This window comes from Helianthus annuus, chromosome 7 (assembly GCF_002127325.2).
Source record: "Helianthus annuus cultivar XRQ/B chromosome 7, HanXRQr2.0-SUNRISE, whole genome shotgun sequence".
NCBI classification, from domain to species: domain Eukaryota; kingdom Viridiplantae; phylum Streptophyta; class Magnoliopsida; order Asterales; family Asteraceae; genus Helianthus; species Helianthus annuus.
The window spans coordinates 135,513,584-135,531,434 of NC_035439.2; the positions used below are offsets into that span (position 1 = coordinate 135,513,584).

Sequence of the window (17,851 nt, forward strand, 5' to 3'; positions counted from 1 at the left end):
GAGTCGACACACTAAGTTAACGAACTAAACTATGACTCACATGCTCCATCCCCTTACTTAAAATTTGCATTGTCCCTTATGCAAGGATGAAACATACTAAACTACCTAAATTACAACTATCAAACCAAACTAACTAACTACCGAATAAAAGAAAAATAAAAATGTACAAAATATACAAGTCGAAAATGACTTAACTGATATGTGAGACTGTCAATGTGTCAGTCGTTTCCACATAAGCCCTCCAATCCGAACGCGCTCAACAAACAGTTCCTAATCGGACACGCGAACGAAAGCGGCAACAAACATCAACCTATCAGACATCATCAACAAACACTACCAAAAGATAATATATAAACATAATAGTATCAGTTCAACCACAAACCAACCAAACCATCCCAACCAACCTGTTCAAACATATCCAAAGTATAAGTACAAACCAAAAGACTGGGGATCAAAACAGCATAAAAATAAAAATAAAAGATATAATAACTGCTCCTGCTGCGTCCTCGTCATCCCCACACTATTCATCACCATTCTCGCTTTCTTCCTCCTCGCTACTACTAGCCCGTCCACCGGCTCCCAAACTACCTGCTCCGAACACATCAAATGGGGGAGCCAAATCATCCATTACTCCTGCACCAATCGGGCCAACCTGTGCACCCGGCTGGAAGAAATCCGATATCGTCATACTCATCTTGCTCATAAGATACCTGAGGCCCCCCTCCTGTCTATCCTGCATAATAGTATCAGTTCAACCACAAACCAACCAAACCATCCCAACCAACCTGTTCAAACATATCCAAAGTATAAGTACAAACCAAAAGACTGAGGATCAAAACAGCATAAAAATAAAAATAAAAGATATAATAACTGCTCCTGCTGCGTCCTCGTCATCCCCACACTATTCATCACCATTCTCGCTTTCTTCCTCCTCGCTACTACTAGCCCGTCCACCGGCTCCCAAACTACCTGCTCCGAACACATCAAATGGGGGAGCCAAATCATCCATTACTCCTGCACCAATCGGGCCAACCTGTGCACCCGGCTGGAAGAAATCCGATATCGTCATACTCATCTTGCTCATAAGATACCTGAGGCCGATACCTGTGCTCAAACCTTTGCTCCACATAGCCAGATGACTATAAAGTAAGTGGCTCAGGAGGCGGCTGCCTACGAGGATATTGCGGCGCTGACCTCTCGTGTCTCTACGGTGGGCGCTGACGATGAGTGGGATCAATCTGCATCATGACATCCTCAACTGGATGTCCCTCAGGTGGCTGCACCTGCGGCCCCTGCCTAATCGCCTCCCAACCATAAGGCTCAGTGTAAGAAACAATACCCGCTTGCTGCAGCTCCCACATACCAAAGATGATGGTCTTCGGTCCTTCATCCAAAAACCTGGGGTTATATTTGTCAAACACCCCTAAATTCAATGCGAGACGGGAAATATAGGGACCCATAGACAATGTAGCCCGGTGACCTCCTCTACGCCCCCTACTAAACGAGGCAGCCAACACAGTCGCCAAATTCATCTCCCTCCTTTCCACCCGGCACATCAAGATAAATATTTCAATCCAATTAGCCTTGTTCTCACCAGATTTCCGCCCCACCAAAGTAGTCGACAATATTTTCAAAACATACCTATATACTGGATAACGAACTGAAGTAATCAGGTTCGTCAATGCGAAAGGGCTGATCGGAAATGGTGCTCCAAAAACGATGTAACTCTGCCGCTCCAACACTGTACTCTCTATCAATAGAGTATGCTCATCTCAAACTAGTAGCAAAACCGGGCTGCTGAACCTCCTCATCTGTATAGAAACCAGAAGCAACCACAAACCGAGCCATGTTCATCTCAAACACTTTCCTACCCAGACTAAACGACACCGCTTAATCGTCAGCAAATTTCCCTTCTTTATGCTTCCACGTACTGTGGAACTCCAAGACTAACTCCTCATACTGATCCAAAGCACAATCTAACATCATTCTCAACTTCGGACCCAAAAGATCCAACACCTCCTGTCTAGAACCTATATCATCTAACCATCCCCAATCGATGGTCCTATGCTGCAACAGATCTGTATCCTTCAGTCTATCATATTTCTTCCATTCATTAGTATCCAGCGCAAACTGTAGTAGTGCATGATCAGCTCTGTTATTAATTTTGCATATCGGAATCCGTTCGGGAGTTCTATATTTAATGTGCCTTAATCTCCAATCCTGCGTATCCACTTGCAACGCCGGTGACGTGTGTGCGACTACACATATTTTTACAATGAAATTACACACGATTTGGTTTTAAATTTATAAAAGTGATTATTACTTTTACATCAAAACACACACGAAAGAGGCAAGTGTACCCTGTCATATATGTAGTAAAGTATCGGTAAGAACCAAGTATCGATCCAAGGAAATGGGCGAAGAAATAATACTAGACCTTTGTCACTAAACTACCGGTAAAAACATAAGTTGTTTGATTTTTAATAAACTAAAGTAAGCATAAACAAATACTTATAAAACATAGTAGATTTCAAATACTAAAATAGATAAATAGCCTTGCTTAATACACAACCAAAGCATGTCAACTAAGTCGGTTTTGGCACTAGAAGCATTCGGTCAATTTTCCATTTTTAAGACAATTAGTATCCCTTTCGAGAATCCTAACATGACAATCATTCGGAAAGCTAAACGATAAACACACTTTAACCACCTAAAATTGTTCTTTAACGTGCAATTGATAAATGTCTATGAAAATCTCTTAAAAATAAGTTAGTCATCCGTTAGGAGTTTTCTAACCTCACTTAAACAAGGAAAGCGACACCGATAAACACAATGCAACCACCGAGACAAGCATAAACTAGATTAAATCACAACCGAGTTCATTTTACAAATCTTGCACATAAATTCACCAAGATAGCAATTTTGACCTAAACTACTAACTAAGCTAACAAATCATGGCAAGAATTCATAACAACACCATTTAACCCGCTAAGGTCCTTACGTGACGGCAAGCTTTCTTGATTAACAATAATTACATTTTATTAAACCACTAACCATTTCTAGTATCATGGTGCCCACATTTTAACCAAGCTAAACTAGTTAACCAAGTTTAAAGTTTACTAATACATGATTAATTAAGCTTCATTTTTCAACTATCTCAACTAACCAAGTACCAATCATCCAACACAATTACTTATAATCAAGAAATCAATATCAATAACAAGGTTGTAAACTAATCATCAAAGATTAACATAGAAAATACTTCCAAATGTCATTACAAACAAAGATTAACATGCTAATGGTTATAATCAAGCAAGGGATTGTTGTGTTTTTGCCCAAAGGCTACAATAATACATAAACATTAATCTAAATGCTTGATAGATTAACAAAATTATGGAAAGATTAGAAAACCAAACCATAAACAAGCACTAGATTAAGAATCCGGATAGTAATCGAGCTAAACGGGACAATGTGGCTTGAATCCGGGTGAAAGCTAACGCCTCCGGAGCCTGAAAATCGCCTGAATTGCTCTCCAAAATTCCAGAGTTACGAACAGAATGTTTCTGTCTGCGATCGCACGGTCGTGCACTTTATTGGCACGACCGTTCACTTTTTGCATTATTGGAGTTACTGTTCACCATACCGCATGACATCATCAGATCTTGACCGGTCTTCAGATCGGCACGGGCGTGCCATGGGTTGCACAGGCGTGCGTCTCCGGGGTTGGGGTGGCACGAGCAGCTGCACTGGTAGTGCATATCCGGGCTGGTGCTGGTTGTCGCATCCGCACGGGGGTGCCACCAATCGCACGGGGGTGCGTTCTCGAGATTTCGTTGCACTCCTGATCGCACCGGGTGTGCAACGCCGAGCTGAGCCTTGTTGTCGCATCCGCACGGGGGTGCCACCAGTCGCACGGGTGTGCGTTCCCGGGATTTCGTTGCACTCCTGATCGCACTGGGCGTGCAACGCCAAGCTGAGCCTTGTTGTCGCATCCGCACCGGGGTGCCACCAGTCGCACGGGGGTGCAACTTGCCCAGGTCAGAATTTTCCATAGAATGTTCGCAGTTCAGCCGTTTCGTCCGGAAAGTCCTCGTTTTCACTATCATCTTGTCTGGTATGTTGTTTTAGGCCTGTAAACAAAAGTATACATGATTAGGTATCCGAATGACGTTTTTACGGCCGAAAGCGCATAAAATGGGGATAAAATGGGGGACTAAAATATGTGTAAATTAGCGAATATCAGCCGGCTCCTCCCGCTGACCTGGGCCCCTCTTACGAGCCCTTCCACCACCTCCTGACGAACTTCCTGCGGCTGCCATATCTACAAAACAAATATTTAACAAGACAAAACAGGCAGATAATCAGTAATCACAAGCTATTTTTGGTATTTTTAATTTTTTAAATTTTTTTGGATTTCTTGAAATTTTTTTCTAAAAATTAGAACAACCGTATAGCATTTCATTCGCGGTTTAATTTTGAAAATAAAGTTGAAATAAAAACAATCGGGTTACCTTTTACAGTTGCTAAGTAGTAACTAAACTCGCCCGAATGGAGATTGAGTACGGGCAAGCTTAATTGACATGTACATGCAAGTAAACCAATGACCGACTAAACTAGACTCAAACTAGACTAAAACGACTAAATGACACTCTAACTTGGACTCAATGTACACTACCCTCTCCTGGCACCTTAATTGTCCTCAATTAAATTCAAGTGCCTACCAAAACATCATTGACGTCCAACCTTGCTTAAATTCAGCCGTGTATTAGTTCAAAACAGATTTTAGCGTTGAAAAATTCCGCCTTGTTAAAGGAGGTTTTTAATCTTTGCAAAAATTCCAATTCAATGTGCAAGGTTGAAACTTTACGCGACAATGTACTACATACCAATCAACATCAACACAACAAATTCAATAATCCCAACCCGACAATCAATTTCACCCATATACGCCACTAAAATCACCTAAACATAAGACCCGAACTTGTCATATGATAAACAACAATGTGAACTCAACAAGCTCCAAATCAAGCCCCAAACCAAATCGTCCGCACCCATATATTAGACTAAAACAGCCTACACTTGATTTAGAAACACAAGGCTTGAAATTTATTTCCAAAGTAGTAACATATCGTTCAACATTAACAAATCGCAATCGATAAACCAAACCACAACCACCCGCACCCCATCAATGACACTAACACAACCGGACTCGACACGACTCGACTCGCGACTAACTCGACTGACCCGACAAACGAGACCACACACTGACTTAACGGAACTCTACAAGACTCGAAGCACTAAGTATAAGAGTATAAGTAAGAATAACATACCTGAATCGCCGGAATTTTGCAAGAAAAGATAAAAATTTTCATGAATGGCAAGGTCCCAACGTGAGAGATTTAGCGGTGAATCGAGAACAATTGATGGTGTATGTTGTTCGCGGTTCGATTCTGATCAGAAGGGTGTCAAAATGGAGTTATTTGGAGGTTAATTGATGGTTGAACGGTGATGGAAGGGTGGTTGAAAAGGGTTTCGGCGGTGGGTATTGTCTTGTAGGGGTTTAAACGATCAGGCATAGTGTCGCGCTACGCGACGATGAGGGGAGGGTGTTGTGGCGTAACGCGATGGCACAATTCAAATTGAAGGTTCAGGTAACGGCGTCGCGTAGCGCGACGGCTCACATGCTTCCTTCTAGCGTGACGCGACAAGGGGGTTCAAGGTGACTTTTTGGACTGATGGGAGGCGTCGCGCGACGAAGAGGCCTATTTGGCTGTGGCGTGACGTGAGAGGCCATTTTTCACAGTATGTTGCGTAAAAAAACAAGTTCCATGCCTTAGAATTTTTTTCTAACTTTCCCAACCATCCCAATTTTTTTCCAACACTGGGACTTACCTGGAATGCCATTTTCTTCGCAAATTCAGCTCCCCATTGAACGTGATTCCTGCAAAATACTCAAACATGCACAACAAAGACACGACACACTACGACAAACTACCGTTAGCTACGAAAAGACTCAAAAAATGACACGAAACAGATTATACAAACTCTACACTTGAGATTGCTCTCAAGATTCTATACAGTGATGTTCGGGAGATCTTCGAGAGGAGTTTCCTCCTTCTCGGTGTTGTCAATCGGCCCTCCTAAGTAATGCTTTAAACGATGGCCATTCACTTTCCATGAGCTCTCACTAACTTTATCGTATAGCTCAATCGCACCATGCGAAAACACTTCCTTCACAACATACGGTCCCGTCCACTTCGACTTCAACTTTCCAGGAAACAACTTAAACCTCGAATTGTAAAGGAGGACTTTATCACCAACTTTAAAATCCTTCAACCCTTTAAGCTTTCTATCATGCAACACTTTCATTTTCTCTTTGATACTCCAAGAACGCTCATACACCGCATCTCTAAGGGCTTCTAACTCATGGATTTGGAAATACCTTCTCCTAGCCGCAGGAGTAAGATCTAAATTCACGGTTTTAAGAGCCCAAAACGCTAGGTGCTCTAATTCTACCGGGAGATGGCAAGCTTTGCCATAGACTATCATAAACGGTGTGGTCCCTAAAGGTGTTTTGTAGGCGGTACGGAATGCCCACAAAGCATCATCAAGCTTGTCCGACCAATCCTTACGACTCTTCCCTACCGTTTTCTCAAGAATCCTCTTCACTCCCCTATTCGCATTTTCTACTTGACCGTTTGTCTGTGGATGGTACGCAGTAGATAAACGGTGAGTAACTCCATATCGCTAAAATGCTTTCTCCATCACGAAATTACAAAAGTGCGCTCCTCGGTCACTAATAAGGGCTTTGGGAGTACTGAATCGCGTGAACAACTTCTTCAAGAATCTCACCACCACTCGGGCATCGTTTGTAGGCAAAGCATGAGCTTCCACCCACTTTGAAACGTAGTCGATCGCCACAAGGATGTACCTATTCCCATTCGAAGGAGGGAAAGGTCCCATGAAATCAATGCCCCATACGTCAAAGATTTCGAGTACTTGAATGGGATTTTGGGGCATTTCATTCTTAGATGAGATGTTGCCGATACGTTGGCAACCATCGCAAGTCCTAACAAATTCTTGAGCATCCTCGAATACCGTAGGCCAAAAGAAAAACCGCAATCGTAGACTTTTTGTGCGGTAGTGTGTGCACCATGATGACCTCCCGTCAACCCCTCATGCACATGCCTAAGAATATCTAAGCCCTCTTCCTTGCTAACGCACCTCCTAAGAATACAGTCACCTCCTATCCTAAAAAGTTAAGGATCATCCCATATGTACTTTCTAACATCCCTAATCAACTTCCTCTTTTGTTGGGCATTCATATCTTGCATCACATCCCCATTTGCACGATAATTTGCTAGATCACTACCACGGCAACCCCTCATTCTCCGCCGTAACAAAATCTATAGACTCATCAGGGAATCTATCTCCTATCGCCTCTTCACGAATCTCTTCCCTATTTGGATCCTGTCACACCCCAACCGATGGCGGAATCATCGGGGCGCGGCACTAGGCGAATCAGATTGCTCAAGAGAATCCATAACAACTATATTGCGATAATATTTATTACATTCGTTATCCCATACTAACAAATAATACAATCACATAAGTCATCACAGATTCCTTGTCCTCTCAAACAATTCAAATCCGACAACCTAGATTTTAGGTGAGTTTCTAGACTTCCTAGCTTGATTTGATGTAGATTTTGACAAACCTGCAACATACGTTAAAATATTGTCAATACAAAAGTATTGGCGAGTATACAGGTTTGATATGTAATAGAATAATAGATTAAAAGTGCTGTGAATTTCCATATGCATAAACGTAATACACGACATATATACTCACAAAACTGATACTATCAGCTAAGTCCTCGATGCTCGACTCTTCGATGGCATAATTAGACCCCGTCGGGCGCAGTAGTACTACACTAGTCTGGGTGGGACATCACGAGTATAAGTCCTAGCATACATGCAACTAGCATCACGTATATCTATGCAAACAGTTATTCGCAAGTGATAGATTAACAATTTGAATCATTCGTTTGATAAGTTCGATTTATAAGGAACGTATGTTACACCCAAAATTCGATAAAAAGGGGTCAAGTATACTCACGGTGCGTATTCGGTTGGATTGACGGGATGGTGCCTGAGAATGCCCTGATTTCAGACTAATTACATGAGTATTGGGTTACACATTAAACGGTATCGAATTACGTGAAATTGGACCAAAATCGAATTGAAACTGGCCCATTCGGATGGACCGCTCGATCGAGTGGGCTGTTCGATAGAGTGGGCCGTTCGATCGAGTGGGCCGTTCGATCGGCTGGTCCAGCCGATCGGCTGTGCCGCTCGATCGACTGGGCCGCTTGATCGGCCAGCCTGTCCAGCTGTTCTTTCGACGATTTCGCGTGTTTTTCGGTGGTTTTGGTCGAGACGTTGTTGTGACGCGTTGAACAACTGAAATCCCATCAATTCCGACCTGTTCTAACGGCCAAGAATCACCCCGTTTCATCAGAACTGGCCGTTCTTGGCGGTTTTTCCTTGTTTAACCCGAAACCGGTCGTCTCCTCGGCAGGAATCAGATCCTTGACCAACACGACACTAGGAATGAGTAGAAGGTCGGTCTAAGCTCTGTTCCCACCGTTTTTATGTATAGATCTGATGTGGAAACCTTGATTATTCTTGCGGAAGTTCTTAGATCTGAGTTGTTCTTGGTGGAATGAGGCCAACACTTGAAGTTCACAAGAACTTCATGATGACATCACTCTAGAACATCTCAAATCTGTAACTTCTTGATTGGAAAACATAGATTTAGACGAGGTTTATGCAAAATCGTATGGAAACCATTCGGATCTGAGTTGTTCTTCATGGGATGACATCACTCTTGAAGAACTCCATGGTGACATCACCCTAAAACACTCCAAATCCGTTGATTTCACGGTTAAAAGTCGAAAATCCAAAGGTAGAAAGATGAAAGAATGCATATAGATCAACGGAGTACAAGATTTGGGTTAAAAAATTACAATAATCGCGAGAAATTGGAAGATTAAGGGGCTGGAATGTCTTGGTCGAGTAGCAGCAGCAACAACAAGTGTTTGGGGGTGAAGAGGGGTATTTATAGGCAAGGAAGGAGGGAAAAGGAGGAAAGGTGGGCCGGATCGGTTGGCCCGCTCGATCGGCCGGCCCAGCCGATCGGCTGGCCTATCCGATCGGCTGGTCCGTTCGATCGGCCGGCCCAGCCGACTGGCTAGCCTGTTCGATCGGCCGGCCCAGCCGATCGGCTGGCCCGTTCGATCGGGCGGCCCAGCTGTTCGGCTGGTCCGTTCGATCGACTGGCCTAGCCGTTTGGCTGGCCCGTCCGTACGGAAGCCTTTCGTTCCTCGTTTTTGGTGCGATTTCAACTGTTTGGGCCATATTTTCATATATTTATATAATTATTTAATTATTTATTATAATTAATCACAAAAGGGTCGCATATACGCATCTATATACCCAATTATCGGTGTGATGATCGAGTTACGCGTGCCTTCGAGTGCGTTCTTCGATGTGATGAGGCACAAGGATTATCGGGGCACTACTTGCTCGTGTTGCCGTCATCGTCACGATGGCTGGAGAAATGGTACTCACCCGATAGTCTTTGTTAGCGTTGCTTGTTTACGTTTTGACACCTCACGGTTATCGAGGAGGGTAGATTAAGTCCTCACTCAACATCATCGTGAGTGTTATAATTTATTGAAAATAGGTTTGTAATAGCGATAGAATATGCGTAATTATTCGATTATTCTTCGATTTGGCGATATATCTAATATAGTTATATTATGATCCGAATCTCTGGTGCTAGGCGTAACGAGTTTATCGAGTAGTAACAACGCACGAAGGTGCGGGTTGTTACAGTCTCCCCTGCTTTAGGAAATTTCGTCCCGAAATTAATCCATTAGTAGGGTCGTAAGAGTTGATGCGAATGAGAGTAGCGATCAAAAGCGTCTAGATAAGCGAGCGATCGATTAACGATTCGGCGAGCGAGAGCGGTGAGAAGGTACGATTCGAATAACCAAAAGAGATGACACACACAAAAGCGGTTCCATAACATTTTAAACTTACCGATAATCGATTAATCTTTGAAGATATTTCGGAAAATCCCCTCATGGCGCGGTGCTAACTGCATCGATGTCCACACCAACGTTATGGGGAGGGTTTTTGCTATTTTGAAAACAGATTTTCGAGTTATACATTTTAAAAGAATTCGGCGGCAAAATAAGTTTTAAGAAAATTTCCTACAACGTGAGTTCGAGCTGAAACTCGATTGCCGAACCGTCGTTTTCGGGAAGATTTCTTTTGTCATTGCAAAAGTTTTTAAGGAAAAACTGAACTTATGAAACTTCCTTTGGGCACGGAGCTTAAACTGATTCGATGTTTTCTCCATGTTGTAAGGAGATTTCACTTGTCCAACGGTTCTAACAAAATTTTATAAAAATCGGTTTTCTTTAACAGTACGGAAAAATAATTTACATCGAGCCCCACGTGGCACTTTCCCACGAAAGTTTGTTAATATGATTAAAACACTTATATATAGGAAGTACCAGCGGCGTATCCACCATGTTTTACCCATATTACCTCTGTTTCGTGAGGCGGTGTCACGCGCGCCGATAAGACACAGATAGAATTTCGATCCCTCGGTCCAAACGATAGGACGCTAGACCGAGTCTTGAATTGAAGCGGATTGGATGCAGACAAAGCGTTGATAGCGAGTGCGAGTAGTTCAATCGTACCAAAACATTGATATGGCACAAAAGGTTAGATGACGATGGATAAGCGATAGCGAATGACGCGATTTCGATTCGACTAGGTGCGATTCCGATTGGCTCCACATAAAACCTACATGGCATGTTTCCACGAGAGTTGCTAATATAGAAAACACCGTGTTTCCCATGTTAGTTCTGTCCCGCGAAGAGATGTCATGTACCCTAATTCTACACAACTGCGATGACTTCCAAGCGATAACCGAATATCGATAGGCAATAGACCCTGATAGATGATAAGTGACGATCGTTGCGTTGTGAACGATATGCGATTCGATTGAGTTGGATACACCACAAACAGTAACCATTGCTAGCCCGCATGGCCTTTCTCCACGAAAGTCTGCTAATATGGTCAAAACACCACCATGTTTCGACCCTATTAGTTTTGTCTCGTGAAGCGAGGTCGTGCCTGCTAAGATAACACAGATAACACGAGTATCGATGAGTGGTAGCGACACGCGATGAGAGTATCGAGTCGAGGAAATAGGCGCGAAGTGCGTTAAAGCGAAAAGCGACGAGTGATTTTCGGTACTCGTCTAGCGATCCGCAATAAGCGATCCACACCAGGCGGTAGAAGTTCACACAGTAGTCAATAACCAGCGTTAGAGATTGCGGGATAAACACCAGATATGACTGCGATTTCGAGCCGTATAGCGAGTGATTTAGATTGTGAGATGGATCCAACAATACTGCGATTGAGTTGCATTCTAGACTTACGACCAGTCTTGCGTTGCTCCAATTGCTCTTCGGGGTAAACTTACCTAAGTCCATCGATGCGGCAATTGTGTTGCGTACGCGGACTTACGAGAAGTCTCGCAGTGATGCGATTTTAGTTTTTTTACGCCTTGTGATTGATTTGTATTGTGTCGAAAATAACCATTATAATATAATAGGTCTAATAACGTCTAACTCCACATGGCACTTTCTTCAGGAAGCTTCGGTAGTATGGTAAAGCGCACCTTGCGTTACCCCTACTACTTATGCCCCGTGCTTTGGTGTCACGCTTCGTTGACATGGCCAAGACCCTTGATCATGCTTTTAAACGTTATGGCACCATTAGAACTTTACTACGATCTCCGTGCACTGACCAGAATAATCCCGTGTGCACCCGCGATTAGTTGTTCCTTGCACGTACATTGTACCTCATTCTAAGAGTGTTGTAAGGGTAAAATACATTATATAGTACATAGTGCTAGCGTTTAGATGGTGCTAGAGTAAAAGAGAAATAGAGTCCACATGCGACGATAGATGAAATAAGCTCCACACATAAAAGAAAACGGTAGCGATAAGTCGTATTATTACAACAACATTAGAAGCAAAATAACGTTGCTGTGGAGGACACCTGCGGAGACTGCGGGTGTTGCTGACTTCCTTCAGAGTTGCGGTCCTGCGCGGCAGTGCTGTGTATGATGACCATACCAGTTGCAATTTGTGCAATAGCGACAATTTGCTTTTGGCGGGTGATGATACGTGCACGTGAAACACAGGGGATGGGGCCCATTGTAAGCACGTTTCGGTTGAACTGGGACTGATTGGAGAGGTTCGGGTTGCGGCAGTCCGGTTGTTGAAGAGTCTGGGCTCACGGTCTTTCGTTTGCAGCTAGGTTGCGCTTCCTGAGATGATGCAGTGTCGTTGTCGGATTCGCCCGATGATTTGACAGAGACATTGTCGTAGCGATCCTTAGAGGAATCTTCAGGGGAGTAGTCGGATGATTCCTCGTCTGATTCGCCAGAGGAATCGTCGGATGAGTTGATGATGATTGCTTGTTGAGCTTGTTTGACAGGCTTCTTGGAGAAGAACCCGTCCAAGACTCGTTTGCTGTTGATCTCTGCGGCTAAACGGTAGGCTTCTTCGATGGTAGCAGGTCTTGCAGCTTCTACAAAATCACCCACACTCTCAGGTAAGCCGCGGAGGTACTTCGCGATGGCTTTCCTTGGAGTGTCAACTTGACTTGGGCAGATTGCACTAAGCTGCTTGAACCTTGCTGTATAGCCAGTATTGTCACCTTCGGTTTGCTTGATTTCCCAAAATTCGTTTTCTAGCTTCCGGACTTCGTGAGGAGGACAATATTCTTCTTTCATGAGTTCCTTCAGCTCGTCCCAAGAGAGGGGGTAAGCTGCAGAGATCCCACGTTTGTTGCGTTCGGCGGTCCACCAGTCGAGTGCTCGTGATTGAAATACCCCGGTAGCACAAGTAGTACGGAAACTATCGGGACACCCACTTTGTCGAAGGGTGACTTCGATATAATCGAACCACTAGAGCAGTTGGGTCGCACCTCGTTCACCTGTGAATTCCATCGGGTCACAGGCTTTGAAGTGTTTGTAGAGGAAAGTAGATTGCGGCTCTTCCGTCTTAGAGTCCTTCGCGGCTCGAGCGTTGCTGAGAGAGTGCACTTGAGCGACAATTTGAGGAATGAGCTTGACCACTTCCTTGGTCACAAGCGAGGCAATCCTCTTATCGGCGCTTCGTTTGGCTCTTCTCCTAGCTATTCGTTTCGAGATAGAGTTGTTGGAAGGCATTTAGACAGAGAGAGATTTGGAATGAGATTCGATCATATTGATTTCGAGTTTACGATGCGATTGAGCGCGGTCGAAACTTGTAACGTGCAATATAAATAGACTTCACATAGGAGCCACATAGGAGACACGAACTTCCTAGATTTTCACACAATGTCTTGATTGTACTTAGATATAGATAGTTGTAGTTCCTACTTACACACACATATATTACGGTTTAGAATGCGCGAGGACGCGTTAAGGGAGGGATTGCGAGAGAAATCGGACAACTGGACATTAGTTTTGTTGCGATCATTCGGTCTGTGTTTTGGATTGCGATGGCTGTGCGAGTTGTGCGCTTTGTAAAATAGGGAGCGAAAATTGATAATCGCAATTAAACACATAAAACGTAACTGAGTTCATCAAATCGTAAAATCCGGTGAGTTGTAGGCTTATTAAGATACTCGGAGTGCCTCGGGTGTTTAGGCGTCGATTACCGAAGGTAACTCAATCAGTTCGTGCACACGCGTTGACTCTGGGGGTTTATGCTTCCACTAGGATGCAGCTCATGGCATTCATCCTCCAAGTCATCGCGAGGCTCGAGTCATTGTGATGGTCGAGTCCCTGGTGAGAGCTTTTTAAAAAATATTTTAGGGAGTGGAACGGTTCATTAAGGTACGGGTTTCACCCCTGACTTAACAGTTTCGTTCCCAATTTGTGGTTACGCTCATCGAATGAATCCGAGAGCTTCACTAGAATTTCGAAAGGGAGGCTTTCGTCGAGGTATGGATGTCACTCCTGACTCAACGAAAGATTCTCGTGCTAGAAAAATGCGCTGAGTGAGCAATCCTATCGAGAGTTACTGGTTTTCACACCTGGTCTCGACTGGATCGCTCGGTTGTGAGATGCGAGTATTTTCGAAAACATGTGTATTATGTCTGCCTAAGGAAAGGCTAGTAGTATTCCAGCCTTAGGAAAGGCTTCTTCGTGTGAAGTTGTAGTATGCGAGGTTCACACAAAGTCATAGTTCTTGTAATTACGATCAGAAGCATCAGGTAGGCGCAATACAAACCCTACTGGGTTCGTACGAGGCAGCCTGTGGGTGCTTAGACTATAGACTAGGTCATTCTCTAAGACGTCGACCCGGACTAGGTCGAGTCTTGCCTAATTCCCTATAGTTATGGCTCTGATACCAATCTGTCACACCCCAACCGATGGCGGAATCATCGGGGCGCGACACTAGGCGAATAAGATTGCTCAAGAGAATCCATAACAACTATATTGCGATAATATTTATTAAATTCGTTATCCCATACTAACAAATAATACAATCACATAAGTCATCACAGATTCCTTGTCCTCTCGAACAATTCAAATCCGAAAACCTAGATTTTAGGTGAGTTTCTAGACTTCCTAGCTTGATTTGATGTAGACTTTGACTAACCTGCAACATACGTTAAAATATTGTCAATACAAAAGTATTGCGAGTATACAGGTTTGATATGTAATAGAACAATAGATTAAAAGTGCTGCGAATTTCCATATGCATAAACGTAATACACGACATATATACTCACAAAACTGATACTACCAACTAAGTCCTCGATGCTCGACTCTTCGATGGCATAACTAGACCCCGTCGGGCGCAATAGTACTATACTAGTCTGGGTGGGACGTCACGAGTATAAGTCCTAGCATACATGCAACTAGCATCACGTATATCTATGCAAACAGTTATTCGCAAGTGATAGATTAACAATTTGAATCATTCATTTGATAAGTTCGATTTATAAGGAACGTATGTTACACCCAAAATTCGATAAAAAGGGGTCAAGTATACTCACAGTGCATATTCGGTTGGATTGACGGGATGGTGCCTGAGAATGCCCTGATTTCAGACTAATTACATGAGTATTGGGTTACGCGTTAAACGGTATCGAATTACGTGAAATTGGACGAAAATCGAATTGAAACTGGCCCACTTGGATGGACCGCTCGATCGAGTGGGCTGTTCGATCGAGTGGGCCGTGCGATCGAGTGGGCCGTTCGATCGGCTGGTCCAGCCGATCGGCTGGGCCGCTCGATCGATTGGGCCGCTCGATCGGCCAGCCTGTCCAACTGTTCTTTCGACGATTTCGCGTGTTTTTCGGTGGTTTTGGTTGAGACGTTGTTGTGACGCGTTGTACAACTGAAATCCCATCAATTCCGACCTGTTCTAACGGCCGGGAATCACCCCGTTTCATCAGAACTGGCCGTTCTTGGCGGTTTTTCCGTGTTTAACCCGAAACCGGTCGTCTCCTCGGCAGGAATCAGATCCTTGACCAACACGACACTAGGAATGAGTAGAAGGTCGGTCTAAGCTCTGTTCCCACCGTTTTTATGTATAGATCTGATGTGGAAACCTTGATTATTCTTGCGGAAGTTCTTAGATCTGAGTTGTTCTTGGTGGAATGAGGCCAACACTTGAAGTTCACAAGAACTTCATGATGACATCACTCTAGAACATCTCAAATCTGTAACTTCTTGATTGGAAAACATAGATTTAGACGAGGTTTATGCAAAATCGTATAGAAACCATTCGGATCTGAGTTGTTCTTCATGGGATGACATCACTCTTGAAGAACTCCATGGTGACATCACCCTAAAACACTCCAAATCCGTTGATTTCACGGTTAAAAGTCAAAAATCCAAAGGTAGAAAGATGAAAGAATGCATATAGATCAAGGGAGTACAAGATTTGGGTTAAAAACTTACAAGAATCGCGAGAAATTGGAAGATTAAGGGGCTGGAATGTCTTGGTCGAGTAGCAGCAGCAACAACAAGTGTTTGGGGGTGAAGAGGGGTATTTATAGGCAAGGAAGGAGGGAAAAGGAGGAAAGGTGGGCCGGATCGGTTGGCCCGCTCGACCGGCCGGCCCAGCCGATCGGCTGGCCTATCCGATCGGCCGGCCCAGCCGATCGGCTGGTCCGTTCGATCGGCCGGCCCACCCGATCGGCTGGCCCGTTCGATCGGGCGGCCCAGCCGTTCGGCTGGTCCGTTCGATCGACTGGCCCTGCCGTTTGGCTGGCCTGTCCGTACGGAAGCCTTTCGTTCCTCGTTTTTGGTGCGATTTCGACTGTTTGGGCCATATTTTCATATATTTATATAATTATTTAATTATTTATTATAATTAATCACAAAAGGGTCGCATATACGCATTTATATACCTAATTCTCGGTGTGATGATCGAGTTACGCGTGCCTTCGAGTGCGTTCTTCGATGTGATGAGCCACAAGGATTATCGGGGCACTACTTGCTCGTGTTGCCGTCATCGTCACGATGGCTGGAGACATGGTACTCACCCGATAGTCTTTGTTAGCATTGCTTGTTTACGTTTTGACACCTCACGGTTATCGAGGAGGGTAGATTAAGTCCTCACTCAACATCATCGTGAGTGTTATAATTTATTGAAAATAGGTTTGTAATAGCGATAGAATATGCGTAATTATTCGATTATACTTCGATTTGGCGATATATCTAACATAGTTACATTATGCTCCGAATCTCTGGTGCTAGGCGTAACGAGTGTATCGAGTTGTAACAACGCACGAAGGTGCGGGTTGTTACGGATCCTCTAAACACGAAAAGTGATCCGCCGCAACATTTTCCGCTCCTTTCTTATCCCTAATCTCTATGTCAAACTCGGAAAGGAGTAGAATCCAACGGATGAGACGGGGCTTAGCATCTTTCTTTTGGAAAAGATAGCGCAAAGCCGCATGGCCGGTGTAAACTATGGTCTTGGAAAGCACAAGGTATGATCAGAACTTATCGAAAGCAAAGACCATGGATAGGAGTTCCTTCTTGGTAGTAGTGTAATTTTCTTGAGCGTCATGGAGGGTTTTACTAGATCGGGTGAAAGTGGTTCTCCCGTCTTTGACCTAAGACCGCCCCGACCGCGTAGTCGCTTGCGTCACACATGAGCTCAAATGGTAAGCTCCAATCGGGGGATACAAGAATGGGTGCACTCACGAGTTTCTCTTAAAGGAAATCGAACGCATTAAGACACTCCTCATCAAAGACAAACAGGACATCCTTCTCAAGGATTCGAGTCATGGGGCGAGTAATTTTGGAAAAATCCTTAATAAAGCGCCTATAAAAGCCCGCATGACCTAAGAAACTACGGATGGACTTGACACTAGTCGGTGGAGGAAGCCTACGAATAGTATCTATCTTCGCTCTATCTACCTCGATCCCGGCTCTAGAAATCTTATGCCCTAAGACTATCCCCTCCGTAACCATGAAGTGACACTTTTCCCAATTAAGCATCAACTTCGTCTCCATACACCTCTTCATCATTCTTGCTAAATTCCCTAAACAATGGTCAAACGAATCGCCATAAACCGAGAAATCATCCATAAAGACCTCCATAGAACTCTCAACCATGTCTTGAAAGATCGCTATCATGCACCATTGGAATGTAGCCGGAGCGTTACATAGCCTAAAAGGCATGCGTCGGTACGCATATGTGCCGTATGGACATGTAAACGTCGTCTTCTCTTGGTCTTCCGGCGCG

The 17,851-nt window shown here is 44.0% G+C and overlaps 1 protein-coding gene across 1 annotated transcript; it reads right to left on the minus strand.

Moving 5' to 3' along the window:
* Positions 1 to 6,072: 6,072 nt before the first annotated feature.
* Positions 6,073 to 7,020, minus strand: LOC110866985. Its single transcript, XM_022116129.1, has 2 exons — positions 6,853 to 7,020; positions 6,073 to 6,702 (listed from the first exon to the last, which is right to left on the minus strand). Exons 1-2 carry the CDS (start codon positions 7,018 to 7,020, stop codon positions 6,073 to 6,075), a joined length of 798 nt encoding a protein of 265 aa, XP_021971821.1.
* Positions 7,021 to 17,851: the final 10,831 nt, after the last annotated feature.

What these genes read in the sequence shown, in the direction of transcription:
- LOC110866985 (XM_022116129.1), bottom strand. Translation starts at nt 7,020, where the DNA reads ATGCCCCAAAATCCCATTCAAGTACTCGAAATCTTTGACGTATGGGGC. An exon ending in CAAACGATGCCCGAGTGGTG is followed by an intron (nt 6,703 to 6,852) that starts GTGAGATTCTTG and finishes TACCATCCACAG; the next exon opens with ACAAACGGTCAAGTAGAAAA.